At 34.6% G+C, this 18,196-nt stretch overlaps 5 protein-coding genes across 7 annotated transcripts; 2 read left to right on the forward strand and 3 right to left on the reverse strand.

Moving 5' to 3' along the window:
• Positions 1-402: 402 nt before the first annotated feature.
• On the reverse strand, positions 403-2,514 carry LOC108566219 (nucleolar protein 11). The gene is made up of 4 exons (XM_017926007.1): positions 2,274-2,514; positions 2,050-2,214; positions 1,638-1,992; positions 403-1,579 (listed from the first exon to the last, which is right to left on the reverse strand). The coding sequence occupies exons 1-4, from the start codon at positions 2,403-2,405 to the stop codon at positions 453-455; spliced, it is 1,779 nt and encodes a 592-aa protein (XP_017781496.1). The 5' UTR covers positions 2,406-2,514; the 3' UTR covers positions 403-452.
• A 263-nt stretch (positions 2,515-2,777) lies between these two features.
• LOC108566220 (RNA-binding protein 40-like) lies at positions 2,778-4,227 on the forward strand. The gene has a single exon (XM_017926009.1). It carries the CDS (start codon positions 2,861-2,863, stop codon positions 4,112-4,114), a length of 1,254 nt encoding a protein of 417 aa, XP_017781498.1. The 5' UTR covers positions 2,778-2,860; the 3' UTR covers positions 4,115-4,227.
• Positions 4,228-4,675: 448 nt separating this feature from the next.
• Positions 4,676-8,123, reverse strand: LOC108566216 (palmitoyltransferase ZDHHC5). Of its 3 annotated transcripts, none has more exons than XM_017926005.1 (8): positions 7,904-8,123; positions 7,725-7,843; positions 7,502-7,650; positions 7,271-7,443; positions 6,989-7,183; positions 6,499-6,643; positions 6,121-6,440; positions 4,676-5,933 (listed from the first exon to the last, which is right to left on the reverse strand). In XM_017926005.1, the coding sequence occupies exons 1-8, from the start codon at positions 7,993-7,995 to the stop codon at positions 5,303-5,305; spliced, it is 1,824 nt and encodes a 607-aa protein (XP_017781494.1). In that variant the 5' UTR covers positions 7,996-8,123; the 3' UTR covers positions 4,676-5,302. The 3 variants fall into 3 exon arrangements, with proteins under 3 accessions (XP_017781494.1, XP_017781495.1, XP_017781493.1); XM_017926006.1 differs by having other exon boundaries at positions 4,676-5,921; positions 7,502-7,659; XM_017926004.1 differs by having other exon boundaries at positions 7,502-7,659.
• A 558-nt stretch (positions 8,124-8,681) lies between these two features.
• Positions 8,682-13,365, forward strand: LOC108566228 (golgin subfamily B member 1). The gene is made up of 7 exons (XM_017926024.1): positions 8,682-8,860; positions 9,037-10,267; positions 10,325-12,211; positions 12,272-12,447; positions 12,513-12,723; positions 12,787-12,930; positions 12,991-13,365. Exons 2-7 carry the CDS (start codon positions 9,038-9,040, stop codon positions 13,123-13,125), a joined length of 3,783 nt encoding a protein of 1,260 aa, XP_017781513.1. The 5' UTR covers positions 8,682-8,860; position 9,037; the 3' UTR covers positions 13,126-13,365.
• Positions 13,366-14,308: 943 nt separating this feature from the next.
• On the reverse strand, positions 14,309-17,385 carry LOC108566211 (piggyBac transposable element-derived protein 4-like). Its single transcript, XM_017925998.1, has 4 exons — positions 17,275-17,385; positions 17,057-17,183; positions 16,777-16,988; positions 14,309-16,481 (listed from the first exon to the last, which is right to left on the reverse strand). The coding sequence occupies exons 2-4, from the start codon at positions 17,109-17,111 to the stop codon at positions 14,688-14,690; spliced, it is 2,061 nt and encodes a 686-aa protein (XP_017781487.1). The 5' UTR covers positions 17,112-17,183; positions 17,275-17,385; the 3' UTR covers positions 14,309-14,687.
• Positions 17,386-18,196: the final 811 nt, after the last annotated feature.

The raw sequence follows: 18,196 nt of genomic DNA on the forward strand, positions 1-18,196 counted from the left end.
AACCAAACACTAAAGTAATCATTTTCATTAAATACAAACTAATTGTTTATATAGTCAGTATATTTAAATACATAGCATTAATGTAATATAAATATCAATAGCAATCATAAAGCTTTATAACTAGATTTAAAGTATAAAGAAATTAAACCCAAACTAATCACAAACAGAAATTTCAATTTGTCAACGATATTATAGGAAATAGTATTTTCATGTGTTCAAATCTTTTCTTTCTTCTTTGGCCATTAATCACTATGAATTTCAGTATTGTGTAAATGTGTTGTTAAGACTTGTTGCTCTAAAAATTCGTCGTGTCCGCTTTTCTAGAGTTTCATTTTAATAACGTAAATACAACAATGAAAGAATATATAAGTTAAAAATCATTTATTAAATTGTATTGTTCCGTAATCTACAGAAAAGTTGGTACAATAATAATAATATAATTAAAAATGTTATTACATGTAAATATTAAATTGCTCTATGGAATAGTTCTTATACAGGCTATCTATATTATTGAGACCGGATGTCGTCGCTTTGTTCAAGACCGGCACCAGCTTCTGAAGTTCATCGACACTGCACAGATGCGCACTGACGAGGCTGTTCAGGTACGTCAACAGTTCAATCACATTCTCGTCTTTGGACAGCAGGATCTTCAGGTAATTCGCATCCAAAACAGTGGACGCCCAATCGATCAATTTGTTCTCGGCATCGGCGTTATCCTTGTGCAGCGAATGTCCATCCTCAGAAAGCAAATAGCAGATGTACCTTAAGAGTAGAACAGCATTGGAATACTCCAATTGCGTCCGCAGCACAGGCAGCAACATGCTATCACTTGTCTTGAACATCAACAATTTATCAATTAAATGACATCTCTCGATCGGTGCTAAATTCGGCGGCAGTTTGTTGTCGCCTTCGGACGTCTCCTTGAAACAACTAGGATCCAATTTTAAAATGTAATTTAGCATCTTCGTTATGTACAATTCTGGTATATCGCAGAAACACTCCAAGCACTTCTCTATGGCGGAGATGTTGTTGTCAGCCATGTACTTGGGAAGGATTATTTCGCAGATGGAAGATTCAGGAATACCTTGGGAGATGTAATCTTGGACTTCATCGCTGAAGCCTTTCAACACACGGGTAGTATTGTTTGCGTTTACCTCGTCCTCCTCCCAAGAAACCACCGCAACATCTTGAATTATCTTTATGTCGGAATCTTGCACAGTTACTTTGTGACTGCCGATTAGGGCTGCGATTTGCTCATTCTGAAGATGATACGGGATAACAGCCAGGCTCTGGCCCACACTGAGGAACAAGTGATTTTCAATGCACCATAACTTAGAGCCACTGGTGAACATCTTGAAGGTTTGCTTGGATTGCAGTATTTGGAATTGTATATTGAATATAATTAAACTTGCTCCATCTTCTTGAGAATTTGCACCATACATTGCAATATAATCTTCATTTAATGAAATTATAGTAACGTCCTCTTTGCATGACAAACAATCTAATAGTGTAAAGAATGTTGGTTCATTATTTGCACTATCTTCCTTCAGGTGGTGGGACCACATTTTACCATCAGACCCTAAAGAAATATAATTATTATTCTCTATAAAAATCTATATAATTATCATTTTACTTACATAATGTAGTAAGATTTATTTCAGCATTTGCATTAGTGTTCATAACATAGCCTCTCAAAGCCAAGTTATCTCTTTCTAATTTTATAGTTTGAAAATCTTCTTGCTTTGATCCTTGAAAGATTGTCCATTTGAAATAAGTACCCTTGCTATTTTTAATTAACAATCCAATGTATATTTTCTTGGACACTGACAAAGTTAATATGTCTTGTATATTGTCACCAACATTTATAACATTAGCAGGCTTCAATTCCTTGCAGCTGTCAACAGCTTCCTTTAAAAGTTTAATATTTCCATTGGTAAATACTATAAACTGAATACCATTGCATTCCAAAATTGTGTGAATTTGCAGATTAAACTAAAACATTAAACCATTAGTATACATGTAAAAAAGTAAATATTTATGTGAACATACTTTAATCTTCTTCAATTTATCTAAATTTTCATCATTGCAATTCCAAGTTCTCAAAATGGTTTGATTGAAGACTGCACAATATAATTGATCCTCTTTGTTAAATAGTACAGGTGAACTAAATTTATCTTTAGTTCGCCAACTTTTTATTTGTTTCTGATCGGATAGCTGCAATAAATTCATTTAATTATTAATATAAACTCAACAATAACATTATTCCAATTTACCTTATATCTGACAGCAATATTTTTACCAAGGGTCACAATTACGTTCTCCGACTCGGAGTCTTCGTTAACTCCTAGTAAGCTCTTATGATCCACAATTGGACACAAACTGTAATAAATACCTAACTTTGCCATCTTTTATACACGTGTGGTATGTTCAAAATTTCAAAACATAACCCAACATAACCTCACAAAATTCTTGATCAACCAAAAGAATGTGAAGCTCAGTGAAGTTTACTGAGAATATTGGAGAATGCAGGCAACATTAGGCAAGGTAGGCAACTTTCATTGTGTATCAATTACTATGTTGCCAAACTTTTTTAAATTATTGATATTATGATTTAAACTGTTCTTCACTTACATTATATGAATATATGAACATTAAATGAAGATTATTAATTAGCTTTAAATAATATTAATATAAATACATTTTTTAAAATAATAGTTTTTATTTTTTATAATTATGGTACTATTTATAGCACCAAATCGATACTCACATAACAATATAAAACTATTTGAAATAATATAATAGAACATAACCTATTATAGACACTTGTTTTATTTGTGATTTTATATAGAAGACTTCAAGAATGGTTTGCGAGGATACTTTAAAAGTGAAAAATTTACCAAAGTCTCTAACAAACGACGAAAAGGAGGATTTCTTGAGGTTTTTTGGGGCCACCTATACAAAACTAATCACTTCAAAATTGAAAGAAAAAACAGTAGCTTTTGCAAAGTTCGAGACAAAGCAATTAGCCAAATCTGTTTTACATAGATTGCACCAAAGTAAAGTATTGGATACAATATTATATGTAGAATATGCACAACATGATATTGGTTATAGCAAGTTGCAGTTAAAGTCAGATAAAAGTGATGACGTTAAAAATAAGAAGTTCTACAAGGCCTTCATAACTAAGATAAATGCATTCAATTCCTCAGTTGCCTTCAATCAACCACCACCTCCATATCTCCAATATGAGTACCCAAAGGCTAATAGGTCTACAATAAATAATATTGCACATGCCTTAGCATCAGTGCCAAAATTTTACACACAGGTCTTGCATTTAATGAACAAAATGAATTTACCTCCACCATTTTCAGTGGACATAGCTGACTTGCCAATTAGAGAACAACCACAACCCAAGCAACAGCAGCATGTAAATGTTAAAGAATCTTCTTCGGAGTCAGAAATTGAAAGTGAACCAGATGAGAAAAGGAGTAAAGATATTGTTGTTAAGAGAACTTTACGACAGAAGAAAGCAATAAAAAGACCTAAATTTATTAAGCCAAATGTAATACAGGCAGGTACCTTACACAAAGAACAAAATGCAGATCAAGTATTTGATAAAGTAAATATAATCAATCGTCGAATAGAGTTGAAAGTAAATAGTGAATGTTTAGATTCAAAGATTGAGTCTAATGGTCCAGATAGTAGCACAGTAACAGAAATGGAAATTGCTGAGGACGAGGAACCCAAAGGAACTTTCATTAGTGATAAAGAATTGAGTGCTAACAGGATTCCATTGAAGGACTTGACTGTCCTTCCAGTATTTAAGGATTATCACCCTGGGGTGCCAAGTTGTCGTTTGTACATTAAGAATATAGCGAAATCTGTTGAGCAAAGCGATCTCGAATATATTTACGGAAAATATAATGTTGCTGGTGATTCGACAGAGTCGAGCAACTTTGATATTCGTTTAATGCAAGAAGGAAGAATGAAAGGGCAAGCTTTTGTTACGTTTAGATCAATTGAAATGGCACAAAAGGCTTTGGTGAATTCAAATGGGTTCATTTTGAAGGATAAACCTTTGGTTGTTGTCTATGGAAAAACTATTACTAAGTAATTAAATTTGAAAATAAAATATGTATATTTTTTTACTAAAAGTTGATTTTATTTATAAAGAGTTGAACCTTCTAAATTAAAAATTGCACTAACAAAGTACATTCAAAGGAAGGAATTGATGGGTAAAGTAAATAAAATAATTGTATTAAATTATATATATCTATATTGATTTGTTTCTTGTTTGAAATAAAAATTTGAAAATAAATATTAAGGGTACTAAATTAATATATATTTATATATTTACAACGTTAATGTTATATATCATTATACACTCAACAAATATTTCGTATAAAAAAAATGTAAATTGTAAATAATGCCTGAGCCCAATGCATGTATTAAATGTTCATTTAGTCAGTATCAGAAACTTATGTAGGTACATGTTTTAAAAATAAAAAATTTAATAATTCTCTTGGAGTTCGTCTATACCAATTCTATCCACAAAATCTAACACAGTCTTATAGCTGCCATTTGTTCACACGTAGTTAATTTCTTTCTTGTTTGTTTTTTTTTTCATCAAATAATAATTATAATTAAGATAATAGTATTTATATAATAAAACGACATGAAAGTAAATTCTTAATAAAAAATGGGAATAAATGGATAAACATTAAAAAGACCAACAAATAAAAACAAATTAACGCACTCTACTACTTAAATTAAGGCAAATAATTAGTATCTTATGTTGGAGGGTAATGATGATGTGACGCTACCACAGTATAAGGTAAATGCGTCGGCATAATATGTGAAAATAATAATAAAATAAATAGAAATCTTGAATAAATATATACATAAATAAAAATTAATTGGTATTCAGCACCATCAATAGACATCCTCGCAATAGCGTCACTCGCAATTAAAGACTGCCTTAACTTACCATCAGAACAAAACACATTCACGCGGATAAAATCCAAAAGATTTAAATATTAACAACAAATAACATATAGTTTTACACACACTAAGTAGGTAGTTTGTTTTTTTTTCTCTCATCCTCCCCCTTCATCATTGTCTCGTTTTTTTTTGTATTTTTCTTTCTTTCGTTTCTTCTCTTTTTCTGTTCGCTTAATTCTCGTATTTGTTTTCGCAAAGGACTTGAACCGTTTCATTACCAACGGAATGTATCTACTGGTAGTCTCTGATGCAGAGAAACGTAATGCACTCATTCGGCGAAGCGAGAGTGCCAACACCGTCCCTATACAGATATCTCGTAGTTCATATCGTAGACGCTGGTGCGGTCTGGAGTGGAGGGTCTGCCCTGCGAATGGCTGGTCGCATTCGAGTTCAGCTCTACGGAATCGGTCATCTCCAAAGCACGGACGAAGGACATTGGGCGTCTTCGAGCGTCGTGTATCGTAGGAGTGCCAGCTCCCATTGGCTTCTTACGATGAACTTGTGGACTTTGAGGAGGGTAAACTGAAACGCCGCCTCGTACAGGCGGATGATATCGCGGAGCATGATAAGCAGCCTGCTGTGTGGGACTAGTGGGATTGGAACAGTAGAAATCGGGATGAGGAGGTGGCGGATTGTACCCAGGGGATGTATCCTTCCACATGTAGACGCCGCGCTGCGGGGAGTTCGCCAACTCTCTAATATTGTCAACGGTATTGTTGCTCCTCGGTTGCTGAGGTACGATGTGCATCTGTTGCACTAGCTCCCCCTCGGACATGAAGCGTCGCTGCGGACTTCCGTATCCCTGTGATACTGGTGGTCGTTGGCACTGGTTTGGCTGGAACTCGTAGTATGGAGCACCGACACCCTGATGGTTCGAGGACACGCCGATGAAGTCTGGCCTTCGGGGCTGTGTAGGGGTGCTGGGGTTAGATCTGTGGAGAGGAAGCAACTACATTTCTAGCAAATAAAATAAAACAGCTAAAGCATCAAGCATCCTTGTCACGTCCACCTAAAAAAACCACATAAGACCGTACTAAATTTCTTACGTACAGCTCTCATTTGCTACCGCAATCGATCAAGTGCTATGACCGATTGTCCTCGATACGATGCTCATCTTACCTTCTGACGGGACTAGACATAGCTATGGGTGTCGGTACTCCTAGTGACTTTATCCTTTGCTGGGTGGTCGGTGATGGTCGTTGTGGGCCCAGGCTTTCTGGTGTTCCACTTCGGGTCGAGTCCATAATTCGTGGTCGAGGATGTGGGCTATGCCGTATGTACTGCATTCGCGGATGTCTGGGAGATTCTCCGTCGATCGGAGGTAGGAAGAAGTTGCTTTTAGAACCATGTCTCTGTAAAGGAGGAGTCGGTTCGCAGTCTTGGGATTGTGACGCAGAAGGTTCCAAATCCGGATCCATTCCGTCACGTCCAGGTGATAGCTTAATACACAATTGCAGTTAAAAACAAGACCACAACATCTCAAGCAATTATTATTACCTTATTATATGCATTCGAATTCATATTTCTAACTCCATTACTATTGTCCATGTAAGTTTTAACTTGACTGTCATTTGTGATTGTTGCTATTGGTTCATGTAAGCAATGTTTCTTTTTCACTGCATATTTGTTAGGCTTCATTAAACTACAAAACAAACATATATTTTGATGAAATATAAACAATTATGAATAGAAAACTACTAAATCAATATATGTATTTACTCCAATAAGAATCTAAAGGTAAACAGAAAATTGCCAAAGAATCACAATGAATCATAATACTTTTCTTCTACTCATTTTGCATTATCAACATATGAATATAGTAGATTTTTTTAAATTTATAATCATATCTTCATTTACCAAACACTAGTTATTGTATTGTTGTTTTGATTATCTATTTCCTTGGCAGTGATTCAATTGTGCATCATTTAAATAATCCAGTCATGCTCAAAACATGATAAGATTTTTAAAATAAACAATGACAACATACCTTGGAAATTGTGGACCAAATTGTGTGTAACAGCAATTATCCCAGCATCCTCTGGAAAAAGGATTGTAGCCACCTTTAAATTTGCCAGTGACCTGCTCATTGGTGGTCCTTCCTCTAGACACAAGCACCATGTGGAATGCAGTTAAACCAAAGATTGGTATAGCTAATAGTGCCACCACTCCCATCAGAACCATACTGAAGAAAAATCATTAAGGAAAAAACAAACATTATGTCATAGTTACTTGACTTGTTTTTATCTATATGAGTAAAAAAAAAGGATACGCTATAATTGGTTCCACATTTGAAAGATTATCTTTTTTATGTAAAACATAAACCAAACTCAATGCAAATATACTGATCATGTGCAGACTTAGTGATATTAAAAAGAAAAAGAAGAACCGGTAATTTCTTCTGCCAATGCAATTGTTCACCCATGGGCAATGATGGTCAAAGGTCTAAAAAGAAACAATAAATTCTGTGAATAACAATCTTAGGGAAATTATGCAATCTTACTTCTATACAATGATTACAAACGCTACAATGGGAACACCTGGGCGGACGATAAAATTTACATGTTACACACCACTTCATTCGAACAGTGATACCATTTATATCAACATTTTTATAAAGTGGTGCTCTAAAATCATCCTCCCTGTCTTCGTCTGGAGCAGCTAAACAATATAAAAATTAATCCTAATTGTACCATATGAGTATTTGTGGGTATCTCAAATGTTACCTTTTGGTATTACACCAGGATCCATAAATGTGGCTAATGTAAAATTGGCCAAAACAAAGAAAGTTATGACCCCCTGATATGCTGGTACCCATGGGTAACGAAAAATATAATATTGGGCACTGAAACAAATGAGTAATTTTACCAAAATTGGCGATAGATTCTGGCTATTTGTGACTTACGGAAAATAGAAGAACAATGTTGTTGCACCTAACAATAATGTCCAAGCAAAGGTTGCTGGTATGTATCTAGTTTTCACATCGCACTTAGGCATTATGTCTGACAAAATTAAACTTAATTAAAATTAAACATAAAACAAGAAAAATATTTTCATGCAGGTCAACATGGCTGCAGCAAACGCGATGAAACAGGCCACAAAACGTCAAAATTGGAATATGTGGCATGAATATAGTCGCATATTTATAATGATTCATCCCTGTCTCACGTCCTTCGTGCAGCTTCGTTACGATTTCATGCAACTGCATTTCATGCGCTTCATGCATGGCCTTTGCTACCATCAAATTGTCTCAAGTCAATTGTAATTCGTTTACGTTGTTTCTATGAAATTAACACTGAATCTATATTCTTGAAAAATTATATACTTTTTTTATAATTATTTGTACGTGATGTTGCCTCCTTTAAATTATTAAACTTAATAAATACAAATAGAAACGAGCCAGAAAATATTCAAAATTTGAACATTGGCGCGCATCTCCTGTAACCGTACCAACAAACCTGAAAAACAAACAGTATTTAAATGCTTGTATGTTGTTTGTTTATCATACCTAGTTGCTTGTACTGACATATACTAAAGTGAATTGCAGATTATTCACCAATAGTTATTTAATATGAATAGACGCCTTCACAAACAATTAATAAATCATTTGTAATATTACTTTTAGAATATAAAACATCAGTTGCTGTGTTTGTTTGCATTGGCAACATTGTTTGGCGTCGGATCCAATGACGTATTTTCTGAATAGCAAAATGGCGTTGTAGCGTCGCTTGTGTTGTAAATAAGAAAATATTTTAAAATATATCCATAGAAAACGATAATTGAAATCACTACAAAGCATCGGAAGGATATGCTTCAGTGAATATCGCAAAGCCGATGTAGTTGTTGTTTAGTTATACCAAATGTAAGTATATAGATAATCAGTTGGGCCCATTTGTAATGTGTGTATGTACATGCATGCACATATATATAATGAGCTAAATCTACAAAAATGTGAATCTGCGAGTCTGTTTCTTGATCTAATTCGTAGCGATTATTCGTTTTAGTGTTTTTCTAATTCATATGAATTCCTTGTTTTAGAATGGAAACAAACAAAGAACTTGAGCTAAATAATGGAGAGAATGTGCCTCCACCAGATACTACTAACACAATTAGTGCAACTGAAAGTGAGGTTGCCAATATCATAGTATCAGAATTTCAACAATCTCTTGAAGGTGAAAATGTTGCAATGGTTGAAGCAACTAACATCCTCACTGAAGATAATGATAGTGCAGCATCTGAACCAAAGGATGACGACATGGAGGTAGATGAACCTATTGTAAAGGAACTTGAACAAGTGAGAGAAGAACCTATGTTGGTGTCTTTTAATGAAAGCAATGAAGACACTAGTTTAAAACAAGATGAGTCAGGAGAGGTAGCTATGACTATTGAACAAATTCCAGAGACAGTAGATGAAATTCCAAATGAGACAATTGTTGAAACTGAAGTTCCACACCAGGAACATACAGTGCAACATGAAGTGGCTAGTGAGCAACATGAAGCATCTATTGAGCAACATGTAGTGGCTAATGAGCAACATGAAGCATCTGTTGAACAACATGAAGCATCTGTTGAACAACATGAAGCATCTGTTGAACAACATGAAGAATCTATTGAACAACATGAAGAATCTATTGAACAACATGAAGAATCTATTGAACAACACGAAGAATCTGTTGAACAACATGAAGAATCTATTGAGCAACATGAGGCATCAGTAGAACAATATGAGGTTTCTCTAAAAGATGAGACATCTGTTGAACAACTTGAATCATCCACAGAGCAACATGAGGCTTCTGTTGAGCAGCATGAAGAAACTGTTCTGGAGCAAATGGATCAATCAACAGAACAAATAACAGAAATTATTGATGATATGCAGGAGACAGTACCAGATAATATCCAAGTCATTGAAGGTGAAATTGAAGATCATAAAGATATAGTTGATGAAGAACATGAGCATATAGAAGAGGCCACCATTATCAAAGTAGATGAATGTAAAGCTTCTGAAGAATCTTTGTATAATCAGGAATCTAATGGAACTGAAGATGAAGAAGAAGAATTAGAGGAATATGAGGAGATCACTCAAGAAGGTACTGTTCTAGTTGTTGCTTCAGGTGAGCCTGAAATGAAGGAAATTGTTGTTCGTACTCCAGATGGTAGGGAAGGAACAGTTACTGTACAGCAAGTAACAGATGAAAATGGTCAAGTTTATTTGGTAGAAACTATGGATAATGTAATTGTTATGGATGAGGATGGATCTCATCACGTAGAGGTAAAAGCAATCATTATGAAATTTATTAATTACATTAATATTAAATTTTTTTTTTAGCATGTAGAGAATGCACCCAGGCCCAAAGTTCCAAGTCATGTTTTAGGACGTAACATTGAAAATCCTTCAGTGGATCCTTTCCGAAATGGTAAAGCGCCTCCAAAGCCGAGGTTGGGCGTAAAGATTCCGTACAGAAATTTAACCAGTCAAATTGTTAGCAAGCAAGAAATTACAGCAGAGATTATGGAGAGATCAAAAAGGTGCAGTAAACAATCTCCATCTGGGCAAAATTTGTTTGCGAAACGGTTAACTCAGACGTTAGCAAAAAAGCTTGCTCCTAGTAAAAAGAAATCAGTTGAAGGTTCCACTCCGCACATTATTAAGAAGGAACAATTTAATAATTCTGATCTTATTGCTATATTAGAGGGTGATGGTGATGACCCAGAACCTGAAATTGAAGCAGAACCAGAAGTTCCTGAACCAGAGGAACCATTTATAATGACTAAGGAAATGGAAAGAGCGATAGCCTTAAAGCAATTGCGAGAATTACCAGATGATCCGCCTGTTGAAGCAAAGCGGCCCGTGCCTCCGAAAAAAGACGAGTTTACTTTTAGCAAAGAAGATGATATAGAAAAATCACTGAAACAAATAGAAGAAGTACCAAATTTAAGAAAGATTAAAAGAAATAGAACTGATCTGGCGAGGGAAGAGGAAGATGATATTCCTAAACCTACGCGGTTTACAAGTTCTGTTCCGTTGAAAACATATACAAGGAAAAGGAAGCAGTCTGAGGAAGTTATACCAGAACCCAAGTCTAACGTACCGTCCCCAACGAAGCCGGTTTCTGATTCAACTAAGAAAATAGATTTACCATCAAATTCTAAGAATTATATAACGAAAAGTTCTAGAATTATTAAGAAGAAAATTATTTGGGATCCTGATGAGGTTTCACCAAAGAAAATGTTGAAGACTGGTGAAAACAACAAAGATAGACTTATTACTGTCGTTAGGAAAGAGGTCAGCAACGAGGACAAAAAACTCGTAGCAATAAAGAAGTTGAAGGAGGAGGAATTGAAGAAGGCCGACCTGAAAAAATGTGAGAAAAATGAGATACCTAAGAAGGCGGATGGTTCTAAAAAACTTCAAACAAGTCCAAAAATGGAATCCCCAAAACCTGAAAAGAAGATTTTGGTGAAAGCAGTTAGCCCTCATAAATTAGACAACAAAATGACGAACGAGAAGTTGGCTGCTTTGAAGGGTAAAAAGAGACCAACAGAAGTTGATAAATTGCTTATGGACGAAGGCGCAGTAAATATGCTGTATTCATTTAAAAATTCCGAAGATGATTCTAGAACCAAGAAGGTTAACAAATCTTTGATGAGTAAAACAAATGAGTTATTAAATGATTTGCAAACTAATACGGATAAAGTATCTCCTAAGGCTTTGAGAAAAAAAGATGGTACACCGATTCAATTAATTAAGACACATAAGAAATCTGCGTCTCCTGCACCAATTACAGCGATGTCCCGACAAAAATCTAGAGATTCTGTGAGAAGTTCAATTTACAGTTCTCCAGGTTCGCCTGGATCCAATGCAGATGCTTCTAGGATTATACGCAGACATTCGAGTAGTTCATTTTCCAGCGAAGATGAGAATGATTCTGATATGGAAGATGACGAGGAAATTAAAGAAAAAGTTAGGGAAGTTAGAGAAGTCAGGGCCATCAGACGGAAAGCAGACACATCTTTAGATACAATCAAGAAAAGGAGGAAAGAAAAGGACGACAGTCATGATATTGATCATAACGAGGCACAGTTTAATAAGCTTGTTGATAGTGATGACGACAAATATGACGATTTTAAAACTTTTACGGTTAAAAAGGTTGACCAAGTCGTTGAAATTATTTTACACTGCAACGATAAGGATAATGTATATTTAAAGATTGAGGTGGGTATTTTGTTTTATGATTGTTCGTGAATAACTAATAACGAATTGTTGTTTTACTAGATGATGCAAGAGATTTCAATAATATTGAAAGAGTTGGAGCAAGACGCTGATTGCAATGTAGCATATATTACATCGTCGGGTAATTCGTTTATGAAAGGAATCAAGTATAAGTCATTAGTGGCGCAAAAGGAAGTCACCAGAAAAAATCTTGCGAAGAAAATGGCTACAAGTGTCAGGTATATATTTACATAGGCTAGTTTACTATTGGAATAGCTTGACTTAAATGATTTCTTCTGTTTAGGGATTTCTTGCTGGCCCTGGCTAATTTCCCCAAGCTAATTGTAGCTGGTGTTCATGGAAACAATATTGGCCTGGGCGTTACTATGTTACCTTTATTCGATATGGTTGTTTCGAACAGCTCTGCCACATTTCATATACCCAATGCTGACATCGGCTGCATGGCGGAAGGAGGATCTCTATTATTACTTCCACATCTGTCGCAAAATGTTCTCGTGAGTATAAATTAGCAATGACAGCAACATTTCCAGATTGACTAAATATAATCGTCTTTGCAGATTAGCGAATTACTTTTCGTTTCTCAAAAATTGGAGGCATCTGAGGCTTTAAAGTTAGGATTGGTGTCCAAAGTTCTCGAGACGGAAACTTTTGAAGAGAGCGTCAACACGCTGCTAACAATATTATCCACAAAATCAGCACAGGTATTTAATTAATTAATTTACCTTTTTTTATACAATCGCTTACTAAATTACCATTTTCAGTTCATGGAAGCCACCAAAAAGCAATTGAGAAATCGTATGATCCCCGATATTACAGCGGCTTTGAATTCCGAGACTGAAAATCTAGTGCAACAATGGATAAGTTCAGAATGTCAAAAGAATTTTTCCGATATCTAACATGACATTAATAATTCGTCAATGGGATCATGGTACAAAGTAATATTAATATTCCATAACAATTTTTAAAATTGAATATTTTTATATATATATATTTGCAAAATAAGAGTCGTATAATGGTAATGCAATTTTATGGAGTATCAATATTATGTCATTTTACATTTACTTTAAGTCTGTCTGAGATACGCGTTGAACGTATCCCGCATATAAATATATACGTTGTTATTGTTTGCACATCTTTAAATTGTTTAAAAAAAAATATTAAGAAATTGTTTTCAATTGATTTCCTTTCATTTATATGTACAATTTCATAGTTTTCTTTTTCGACATTAAACTAGAGTTTGTAAATTTCGTTTTCCCTTTTTATTTTTACTTTAGTTACTGCAATTGTGCACACTCGTGCGACCGTTCACATGTACATAAATAGTAAATAAAAGAAAACACTGTAAAATCCGTTTCTGTTTCCAAAAAAAAAAACAATCGTTAGTTTCATTATATATATATATATAAATATATTAAAAATTAAAGAGAAATCTTGTAAAAGCGTGTTCTAATCAAATTTAATACTGTTTTATAAGAAATATTTTATAAGTTAGAATTTATAGTATAGTTACAGAAGAAATAAAGTACGTTTCTGATTGATGTTTTCGTGGTTTTAATATTTTTCTTTTTTGCAGATAGTAATACATTGGGAATTTGGGTTGCAGACATTAGAATTGCAAGCAAGAGTTCACATTTATAGTTTATGAGAACAATAAATAGACTCCAAGAATTCTCCAAAGAATTTACAATAACAATATACAAAATCAATTAAAACTGATTATTGACAGTCAATCAAATTGAAATATATTTTAAAGCCGACTATATAATTATGATTTTTTTTATTAAAATAACGAAAATTAAGCTATTAAAATATAGATTTTTAAATAGTTTCATTGTTATTTGAAGGTATCTAAGAGAAAGAAATCATATTCATTCAGCTGCATTTGCTTTTCCTTGTTCAGCTTTATTTTGTTGTTTAAATTTCAAGAAGATTTCATATCTGATTTCCAGCAGATTTGAAGAGATATACAGTTCCAATCTAATGAAGATTGTAGAACAAAGAAATATACAAAATAAAGCTTTAAAATATTTATTTCTTGAACCAGAAAGCAGAGAAAATGAGATGCAGAGATGAGTTTCGTTATGATTAAATTTTATTTGGGTTGGTTGGTTTTTGTAGTGTAAGAAGGATGAATAAATAAATTAGTAGTTGCTATTGTATATTGTTATAAAACAAAACATTGATATAAACAATCAAATAAGATGAAATAAATACGACGCATCCTGAAAGAGATCCATTAACAGCGAGTTACGATCTATCATGTAGATAAGCAAACAAGGATGCAGGTTTTAGGGCAGTATAGACGGTAAAATGAGATCATTTTGGGACTTAAGCTAACTTAATAATTACATAATACTGATGAATACTATTTGTAAAATAAATACTGGTATTGGCACCACTTTAGAATCGGGTATTTTAATTTATAGTTAATCGACCCGATTCGGTATTTCGAATAGAATTACTCATGGAATGCGGAGAAACAAGGATTAATGCAGAGCGGAACTTTGCAGGTGCTGCAAATGATTTTGGTGCGTTTCTCGACCTTCCTCGAGCTGCATTTGCGACAACGCCTCCAGGTTTTAACCGTTTCGGGAAAGTGTGAACCTAACTGCACCTTCCTTATCTCATCCGGAACCGATACAACACCTCTTTTTTGTGGCATGTAGAAGACGGGAGCAATTTCTTTCCTCTTCCTCGAGGCGTACGTGGCAATCAGCAGCCTGGCGAGACGTATACGGAATGCTAACTGATTCCTTGTGTTGTTATGGCAGAGGGAATACAGGGCGAATGCATTTGAAATGGCAAGATCGAGCAAGAAATGGAATATCCTGTGCCACCATTTCATTGTTACGCGTCCAATTGCGTACGACTCTTTGCGACGATCGAAGCGGTTGAGGCTTCCGATGACGTCGCTGTACATCTTGATTACCTTTGGTAAAGCTGTTACTGTTTTATAGTCGCCAACTCTGCGAGAGATGCAAGAAACCTTCTTGACGTTGGGTACTGTGGAGAGCATCACAATAGGTTTATTGTTATCGACCAATTTGATGGCAGCAACGCAGCATTTTGCTGCATACAAAACTTGCTCCTTTTGCAAATCGCTTGTGTCCTTCAGAACTTCGATACTGTTAGGCGGAACGGCGCCACAAGAAAAAATATTTTTTACCAGTAACTTCTTCATTAGACTGTACGAATTTGCGCTGGTGTTGAGCGCCACTACGCAGTTGCTTCCTTTTAAAGGATCGCAAAGATCTGCAAGTGTAGATAAGCAAACATCTTGATTACTTCCAGGGCATATGTGTATTTTCATTATGTAGTTGCTCTGAGAATCAGCAAGACACCAAGTCCTATACTTTACCGGCCACAGTTGTTTTTTCTGGCATTTCTGATCGAAGTGAAAGGTGCTTTCGTTGAGACCGATGAAACTCGAGGGCTCGTAAAGTTCCAAGAAGCGCTGATTCAAATGGTCTAAGAGAGGTCTGATTTTATATAACTTATCGTAGTTCGGTTTGCCTTTGGGTACTACTTTACTACTAACATTAATATGTAAAGATTCAGTTATTTTCTTAAAACGTTTATAGGACAACACTTCAGCAATTGATTGCACCCGGAGCGCCGGGTCGGTGCTCCAGTAATTGTCAATTAATGGCAGTTTATGAATACCCATTAGAACTAAGCAACCCAAGTAAGCGCACATCTCGTCTTTGCTCACCTCCACAAAGACAGCCGGAGAATCTTTCGTTTGCTTCTTCGACTCTTGCTTACCGTATAAATTCGTTTGATCCACTATATTCTGTATAACTTCATCATCGAAAATCTCTTTGAAGAAAGTCAATTCGCTACTTTCTGTACTCAAAGACCCTGTGTATACGGCGTAGCGTTTCGAAGCCATACGATTTCCGCTGCTCTCGGAGTTCTCGTTATCATCATCGAGCGTCCATTCATCATCCGGATCTTCATCAGAGTCGTAACCAAATACTTGTTTATTCAACAGCGTATTGTGTACTTGATGCTCCGCTAGATCTTCGTCAGAAGATAAACAAGAACCTTCCTCCTCCACCTCTTCTTCAGAATTGTTCTCATTGTCTGGTTCTTCTTCTGAAATATTCTGTTTCTCTAATTCTTCCTCTGTATTATTTTGTTTATCTGGTTCTTCTTCTGTATTACTCTGTATTTCTGGTTCTTCTTCTGCATTGTTCTCAATCTGTGGCTGAGTCAAGATCAATTCGGTGACCTTCTCACTGGCCAACATCTAAAATATAATATAACTCACATCTTCACTCATTCAATTTTCAATTATTTGTTATTGTTCATTTACCAGAACTCTATTACTGTAGTAAAAAAATAAATTAATTGTGAAGACTTAACTTCAAATCATAGTAAATTATACAAAATAACTTTTGTCTTGTAACCAATCAAATAACTACTGTAAAAAGAAAGAATAAGTTAATTCTATCTGCAATATCAATATTCTGAAATATGCATACAGAATTTTATAGTACCCTAGTGATTACAAATAAATGTTAAATGGTTAACATTTGAAATACCTCAAGTTGATTTTCTTCAATGGTACTACATGTTGGAGTGGCTTCCAACTGAGGCTCATCACTGAATAGGATATTGTACTCACAATCCTCCTCATCATTCTCACCAGTGCAATTGCTGGGTGAGAGTTCATCCAAATTGATGCTCGCTTCCAAGTCAAAGAAGTAATCTTCACATGAATCACAAGCACTCAGCTTAAAATCAAGACTGCTGGCTGCAAGAACACTTGTAATTAGTTACATACAAAAAAAAACAAAAACACACAAAAAATTTCCAATTTACTTAAGTGGTTTAGAGTTTCTTCTATTGGTGTAGCCTGTAATTGGTCCTCATACATTATTCTATATACGCAATTAGAATCTACGATATATTATAAATAAATAATCCTCTTGGTTTATATATCCTTAACCTTAAATACAATACAAATCATGCAAATTCATGTATTAAAATTGTTTTTAGATGATTAGGGTAATGTAGTATTTGTTGTTTAACGAACTTACAAGCTGATACACTGTTCGTAGATTAGTTGCAAGTTCTAGTATTCTAGTATACACAATTTGTGTTTACTATTAAGCTAATTGTTTGTGTTACAGCTTGACAGTTCTAGGAACTATTGGTTGCCTACAACAGATCGTATTGGGAAGAATGATTCAAATCATCAATTTACCCCCTGCATCACATATAATCTGATACGATAGTGGCGAGTTCCAAATAGAATAAAAATACATTGCATTTAATAAGTGTATAAATGGTGGCAGAAGTAATCATTAAAAATTGATTAAAATCAATCAATTTTTAATGATTAATTAAAATAGTTGACGTATTATTAATAATTTAATTAATATGAAAAATATATTTTTCAGGTATTTCCTCCTTTCTTGGCAGATGCGACCATGCTGATTTCCAGCATTGATATGTTTATCATTTAATAAATCTTCATTTGCTAAGGAAATTAATTCTTTATCATCACATTTCGCTGAATTCCGAGACTCATATCCTTCGCACATATCTCTCAGTTATGTTCGTCCTAGTACTTAAAGTACAAGCAATTACAAAATACGCAATGTTTTGCAATTGCTTGTACCAAAGTATCGTATTTGAATTTCCACTAATTGTGAATGAATGAATTACCATATTTATTGCAAACTAGTAACAAACTGTTGATTTTGCAGTAAAAAAAATCTTCACTCCAAAATCAATACGTTTCAGATGAGCGCTGACGAATTCTTGAAACCTGTCACATTTAATTGAGGGACACTTTCGTACGCACAACGTAAGCGCTTTCCGTTTATATAATTAAACACAGAAAATGTATATATAATAGAAGGATTCGCCGCAATTTGCCTTTTTTTTTTCACTCTTCATCATCATTGTTTCAGGAACATTAGGATATAATGAGTCTCACATTTTTTTGCTATCTGA

Source organism: Nicrophorus vespilloides, unplaced genomic scaffold (genome assembly GCF_001412225.1).
Source record: "Nicrophorus vespilloides isolate i.1.1-1 unplaced genomic scaffold, Nicve_v1.0, whole genome shotgun sequence".
NCBI classification, from domain to species: Eukaryota; Metazoa; Arthropoda; class Insecta; order Coleoptera; family Silphidae; genus Nicrophorus; species Nicrophorus vespilloides.

Coding starts and splice junctions, on each gene's coding strand:
- LOC108566219 (XM_017926007.1), bottom strand. CDS start 2,405: ATGGCAAAGTTAGGTATTTATTACAGTTTGTGTCCAATTGTGGATCAT. Junction 2,215..2,273: donor ATATTGCTGTCAGATATAAG/GTAAATTGGAAT, acceptor AATTTATTGCAG/CTATCCGATCAGAAACAAAT. Junction 1,580..1,637: donor AATAAATCTTACTACATTAT/GTAAGTAAAATG, acceptor ATATTTCTTTAG/GGTCTGATGGTAAAATGTGG.
- LOC108566220 (XM_017926009.1), top strand. CDS start 2,861: ATGGTTTGCGAGGATACTTTAAAAGTGAAAAATTTACCAAAGTCTCTA.
- LOC108566216 (XM_017926004.1), bottom strand. CDS start 7,995: ATGCCTAAGTGCGATGTGAAAACTAGATACATACCAGCAACCTTTGCT. Junction 7,184..7,270: donor AATGTGGAACCAATTATAGC/GTATCCTTTTTT, acceptor ATTTTTCTTCAG/TATGGTTCTGATGGGAGTGG. Junction 6,441..6,498: donor ATTCGAATGCATATAATAAG/GTAATAATAATT, acceptor TTGTGTATTAAG/CTATCACCTGGACGTGACGG.
- LOC108566228 (XM_017926024.1), top strand. CDS start 9,038: ATGGAAACAAACAAAGAACTTGAGCTAAATAATGGAGAGAATGTGCCT. Junction 10,268..10,324: donor ATGGATCTCATCACGTAGAG/GTAAAAGCAATC, acceptor TTTTTTTTTTAG/CATGTAGAGAATGCACCCAG. Junction 12,212..12,271: donor ATGTATATTTAAAGATTGAG/GTGGGTATTTTG, acceptor TTGTTTTACTAG/ATGATGCAAGAGATTTCAAT.
- LOC108566211 (XM_017925998.1), bottom strand. CDS start 17,111: ATGTATGAGGACCAATTACAGGCTACACCAATAGAAGAAACTCTAAAC. Junction 16,989..17,056: donor AGAAACTCTAAACCACTTAA/GTAAATTGGAAA, acceptor GTGTTCTTGCAG/CCAGCAGTCTTGATTTTAAG. Junction 16,482..16,776: donor TTGAAGAAAATCAACTTGAG/GTATTTCAAATG, acceptor ATTATATTTTAG/ATGTTGGCCAGTGAGAAGGT.